The following is a 6,000-nucleotide window of genomic DNA, read 5'->3' on the forward strand; positions in this document are numbered from 1 at the left end:
ACTGTTGGTAAGAGTCATAATTACTCAGTCCACAGTGCTACCAAATAGGATCCTTCCTGTCACCACATGAACTATGTCAACAGAAGGAGCAAATAACTGACACATGAGGGCAAACCCATCTTTCACTGATGAGAATGGAAAGATCTCTTTTGAATGTAAAGGGAGCTGAGGTAGATCAAGCCCAAGAATTGTAGCATATTCAAAAATATAATTAATTTTCATTGACAGTAAATATGTTCTAATGTGTTAAAGGGAACTGCTCCCTAACAGTGTCTCCTCAGTTTAATTTCACGAGATGTATTCCCACACAGAACTTATTAGGCTCCTGCAGATGCAAGGTTTAAAGAGTAGATTCTTGCCATCTCCAAACATCAACTGTGATTCATCACACAGAAAGCCCATTTTTAATAAGCCTTAAAACCAGACTAGGTCATCTGCAGTGGCTGTTCTACAGTAAATCTGCACTTGCAAAATTGATTCTGTACTCCTTTAGCAAACCTCTTTTGGTGATTTACAAATCCCATTTACTCAACTGACACGTGCTCCCACCCCTGACTACACCAGACACAGGGAAGTAAACCAGAACAACCCTGACAGATAAATAGATACGATGTAGAGATAAGACTTCTCTGTCCCAGATTTGCAAATATCTTATCAAACACTGCCAGTTACAACTGACCAAAATACAAGGGATGCATTTCTCATCCCTGGCAATCTCTCCCGTGCCTGCCCAGCAAGTCAGCCTGTCCTGAAACCCACACACAACCACTGACAACTGGTACTTCTCTAGTGCTGTCTGTACTGACATTTCCAGTTTCCTCTTTCTCTCCATTTAAACATTTTCCAGCTAATATACTCCAAATCACTCAAAGCTTACGAGATCACCACCTGAATCCTTCTTTGCATCTCACAGAACCCGCTCCCCTGTCACAACCTTAAAGATTTCTAAGACCAAAAAGGATTGTTATGATCATCAGTGTCATCCTGCTGCAAAACAGCCAGTGGAATTTCATCAGTCTTCCTCAGTGCTGCATGAGAAAGCCACTGGTCTGCCTCCAGATAAACACAGCAGTGCAAAAAGCAATTTGGATGCAGCGTATCTGGCAGTAGTAAGGATTTAAAAATATTTCTATTAGTTTATATAAAATTACACAACTTACCAAGAGACAAATAAAACCAGAAATCAAAGAACTCGTTACTGTTGCTCATTTCTCCTTATTTTGCTGGTTAAAACAAGAAACTCCATCTTCTCATTAAGAAAATGTTTAACAGACCTGTGACTATCTGTAAGCAATAAGCCTTCTGTCTCCTGGTTTCCTGATTTAGTTCACAAGCTGTGTTTCATTAAGAGTGGTAAGCCAGAAATAAGTAATTTGCTCCAACAATTACTATGAATTCACTCTGGTTTTGCTGCCTCTTTGGCATCCCTTTATAAACCACCGTTTCATGGGCTCCTCACACTAATTTGTTTTATTGCAGTTTAAAAGGTTGTTTGATACTGGTTTTCTGAACCCTATCCCAGTCCCAACTCCACTCCTCCTTCCTGGCACCCAAAATTGCTGGGGTGTATTGAAGAGTTAAGTGCAGTATCCCGAGAGTTCTCCACGGGAAAGCATTTCTTGCTGTTTAATTTCGCTGGAGCTGCAGCCCTGGATGGAACCACTGACGGGAACCGTTTCAAACCAAGCGCACGTCGTTGCCCTCATTGACTCTGGCCCGAATCCCACTCCCATTTTACACTGATGTCACGATGTACAGTGGTCCCACTGACGCAACCGCTCCGAGACCAGTGGCGCGACTCCAGATTTACGCTGTGTCACTGGAGGGAGGGATGGTTGGAGCCCTCGCTTCCAATCCATCACCTGCAGCTTTTGGGGTGCCCGGGCAGTGCTTCCCCGCCTGTCCAGACCTGGCTCTGCTCCCAGTACCCCAACGGAGCCGGGCACCCCAGTGCGGGCTCAGCTCAGCCAGGACGGAGAAAAAACACAACAAACGCACCCCCCGAAAGGCACCGCGACCTCCCAGCACCCGGACAGGTCCCTCCACCCCAGGGGACCGCGACCGAGTCAGCCCGGGGGTCTGGGCCGCCCCGAGGGACCGGGAATGCTCCGGGACCCCCTGAGGGATGGAGGGAACCGCGATGTCTTTAGGGAGGACTCCGCAGGAAAGGCGGAGGGCGGCCGGGGAGAAAGGGGGTCCAGGCTGCCATGGGGAGGGCTGTGGGACCCCCCGAGGGACGGGTCCCCGAAAGGAGCGGGTCTGGGCTGCCCTGGGAGGGGCGGTGCGGGCAGGTGGGTGACGGGGCGCTCCGGGCGGGGTCGGACCGCGCACAGCAGGTGAAAGTTGCGGGGGGTTCGGGGGGGTCGCCCCGCTCACCTCATCCCCTTGGCCGAACTGCAGCCCCAGGGCGACGAAGTGCTCCACGCGGATGAACCCGTCCGCATCCTCGTCGCACACGTCGAAAACCTCCTTGAGCTTCCGCAGGAACCGCAGCAGGCTGGCCGGCTCCATCGCGGGCATCAGCGGGAGGCGGGCGGCGCGGCCGCGGCCGCAGCAGCCATGATCGCCCGCGCCTTCAGCGGGTGCGTGACATCAGCGGCGGGGAGCGGGGCGGGAGGGACGGCGAGGAGGAGGAGGAGGAAGGGATGGAGAGAGGGAGGGAGGGATGGAGGAGAGCGGAGGGAGGACGCGAGAGCCGGCGGAGGGAGGGAGGGAGCGAGGGACGGGAGAACAATGGGGCAGAGCCGGAGGATGGAGAGAGAGGGAGGGAGGGGGGCCCGCGCTCGGCGCGCGCCGCCAGGGGGCGGAGAGGAGCCGGCGGGAGCGGGGAAGGGAAATCCTGGGAATGGGCAGGGACAGAGGGGGCACGGAATGGGCACGGACCGCGGGCAGGGTGGGCACGGACCACCGGCAGGCCCGGCACCCGCCTGCTCCCCGGCAGGCTTCGTGCCTCCTTCCCTTCCCCAGGCTGAGAAGGTTGGGGCTGTGCAGCCTGGAGAAGCGAAGGTTCCGTGGAGACCACGCAGCCCTGCCAGTATCAAAGGAAGCCGCAGACTGTGCACCAGTGACAGGACAAGGGGGAATGGGTACAAATTAAAAGAAGGGAGATTTAGGTTGGCTATACGGAAGAAATTCTTTACTGTGAGGGTGGTGAGACACTGGCACAGGTTGCACAGGGAGGTTGTGGATGCTCCAACCCTGGCAGTGTTGGAAGCCAGGCTGGATAAGGCCTTGAGCAACCTGGGCTAGTGGGAGATCCCTGTGGCAGCAGGTGTTGGGAGTAGATGATATTTAAAGTCCATTCCAACCCGTTTACATTCTATGATTCTATGGCAGACCTGTCCACAGCCCCTTCACTGCTCCACACGTCAGTCTGACATCCCAAATAAAACACCGGTCACACTACAATACTTTTTCTGATGAAAAGCCTGTTCTGAACAGGCCCAGGCCAGGGGGAGAAAAGCTGAGTGTAGAGAGTTAAGGGGCAATTAAGGAAAAGCAGGACAGGCAGAGGTTCCCACGCTCTGCTGCACTCAAGCGAGAAGGCAGAGCCAGGCAAAGGAACTCCTCATGGCAGGGCATGGCTGGGAACAGCCACTGTCCACCCACACTTTAACAAGACAGAGCTGCTAACAAAGGGATGTCCCTGCCTTTACAAGAGTCCTCATTAAAGCCTCCTGCAACTGCTGTGCTCCATGGCTGCGTTTTAATTTGATCTCTCTGCTCTGTCCCTTTTCTCTCGTGCAGATTTTTGGACTGCTTTTTAAGCCCACAGCTGTGAGCTGCCAGAGGGGAGACCAGGAACGGTTCTGGTTTCTGCATTGTGCCTCAGACAAGGAATGATGGGTTGGCCTCTGGGTAGGAAGGAGCACTGGCTCAGTGAGACTCAGGTACTTATTGCCTCTGCCAGCACTTCTTTCCTGCTGTGGTTGCTGAGCACAGGTGACCATCCATCACTGAGTGACGTTCTGGAGGTGATTGATGAAGCTGTCCAACTAAAATGACCATGTAAGTGCAGCAGGTTTTGAATCCAGACAGTATCCATTCATTTGCTTCCTTCAGTAAGAGAGGTCCATATGGCCCTTAGCAACCCTGAAAATCCCATGATTACAGCAAGCTGGTCAAATTAATCTCTTTTCTAAGAACCAATAGGAGTGTTCTCAGGAAGTTGTATTTCTTTGAACATGAGTCTCTCATTCCTTTTATGTACAAATTCAGGGTTAGGGAAGAGGCTGGCTTGACTGTAAGTCAGCTGTCAGTCACAACACAGTGACAGCACACACTGCAGTAGCAATACAGCTCCCCACGTATTCACCCTCTGGCACAGACATATAGAGCTGGTTCCAGAGCCTCTGCCACCTTTACCTTCCTTTAGTTTTACAAAAAATACTGAAGAGTTCTCCTTTCCCTCACTGATGTGCTAAAGGGTCTTCTCAGACTGGGGAAAAAAAAAAAATCAAAGTGCAGAGATCAGATATGAGAATTTATGGAGAGATGTGAAGAGATCTGAAAGAGAAAAGGGAAGCAAAATATTTGATCAGCAAACTTCTCTGAAGTTGTCTAGTTAGAGCAGGATTCTTAAGATGTGGGGATGTTCAGCTTTTATCTCAGAAAAAAGGAACCCTTGAACTCATCTTCAGGTTACGTGCGGACTGAGCTCAGCACACCCCTTGGGGGCACCTATTCAAAAATCTGTGAGCTGGTGCCCCTTGGAGTTGTGGAATCAGTTACTGTCAGTCTGTCTGCTCTGAAGTGGAGTTCACCCTCTTCAAAGCCTCAGAGCACATCTGTGTCACTGTCCCACTTTGTTTGCTGAGATGTCTCAGAGTGACTCCTTGCACCATCTGACTCACTTCTCTGTGTGCAGGTGGGCAGCTGTGCAGTCCGGACTGGGAAGTGGAGTTACACTAAGTGCTGTGGTGGAAAAGAAAGGAATACTTATCCCTGTTTGCCTTGACCATGGGAGGAATTCCCACACCTTGGAGGGGTTGCACTCAGTTTCATGACATCCAGTTAATTTCCACTGATTCTCTCTCTTCCTGGAGAAGGAACTTAGTCTAGATATGCAAGTAAGGAGCAACACAGATTTAGACCCAAACTGTCAGCATTAAAATCTGTGTCATTCTTGCATTAATTTGGTGGGGAGGTGGAAGAACAAAAGCTCCAGGTTGAGACACTGCGGTGTGGGGAGTTAGCACTGAAGTCTGAGAACTGCCACAGACAGGCTGAGTGCCAGCAAGCACTGGAATCAAGCTGATAAGAGAGCTGAAGAGGCTGTAGAAGCTGTCATTGTAGGCAGCTGAATATTTTGAGCAAATATCTGACAGCTGGGAGATGACAGCACTGAACACAGGAGAATTGGGATGCGAGGTGTTGTCAGTAAAGGTCTGGGATCTGAAAGCTGGGGGTGCCCCATGGGTGCTAAAGTCAGGATAGGGAGACAAACATGTGCCACCCACTTGCTGGGCAACTGCACTACCAAGGTAGAGTTTCTGTAAGGCTGGATCGAGGAGGTCAGTTTTTATTGCCAGTGGATGGAGCTGGCATTACTCCTTGCTGATCTCTGCTTCTCCAGGCCTAAGTAGGACCTGTCTAGTGGTACCAGTGGGCTGTTTTTCCCTACTGGTGTATCAAAATGTTTAATCAGAAATGTTTGGCAACTTCTCCATTTGACTCATGCACTATGTGAAGTAAATATTTTACATCCTGCCAATCTAGTTTCCTGAATTTGAAATATGACTAGCGGAGGTGATTCCATATTTGCCTGTTAAGAATAAATAGTTCAAGAGGAAATATTTCATTGAATACCACAGGCCATGGCTGTCATTTGCATGATTTCTTTACAATCAGCTGCTTTTCCATCAATGTCACTTCCATTTACAGAGAAAATTGTAATCTGGTGTCAGAAACAATGCCTAAAGAGTGCATTCCCCAGGGCTAATGACCTTATCTACAATTCTGGTTGTGTGCCAGAATATCACAGCAACATTTTGAGACCCA

General features: G+C 50.2%; 1 protein-coding gene across 3 annotated transcripts in view; it reads right to left on the minus strand.

The window, feature by feature from the left end:
* RAB11FIP4 (RAB11 family interacting protein 4) overlaps positions 1–2,544 on the minus strand; it is a 113,253-nt gene extending 110,709 nt beyond the window's left edge. For 2 of the 3 annotated variants that reach the window (XR_001874266.1, XM_017812111.1), the window contains exon 1: positions 2,377–2,520. Coding sequence is in view for 2 of the 3 variants with exons in the window: in XM_017812111.1 (XP_017667600.1) it covers positions 2,377–2,520 (144 nt within the window). In the remaining variant the exon portion in view is untranslated. Of the gene's footprint in view, positions 1–2,376 lie in introns of all 3 variants that reach the window. The other variant, XM_017812112.1, reaches the window with a different exon arrangement.
* Between the last annotated feature and the right edge of the window lie 3,456 nt (positions 2,545–6,000).

This window comes from Lepidothrix coronata, unplaced genomic scaffold (assembly GCF_001604755.1).
Source record: "Lepidothrix coronata isolate B3197 unplaced genomic scaffold, Lepidothrix_coronata-1.0 Scaffold34, whole genome shotgun sequence".
Classification (NCBI taxonomy): domain Eukaryota; kingdom Metazoa; phylum Chordata; class Aves; order Passeriformes; family Pipridae; genus Lepidothrix; species Lepidothrix coronata.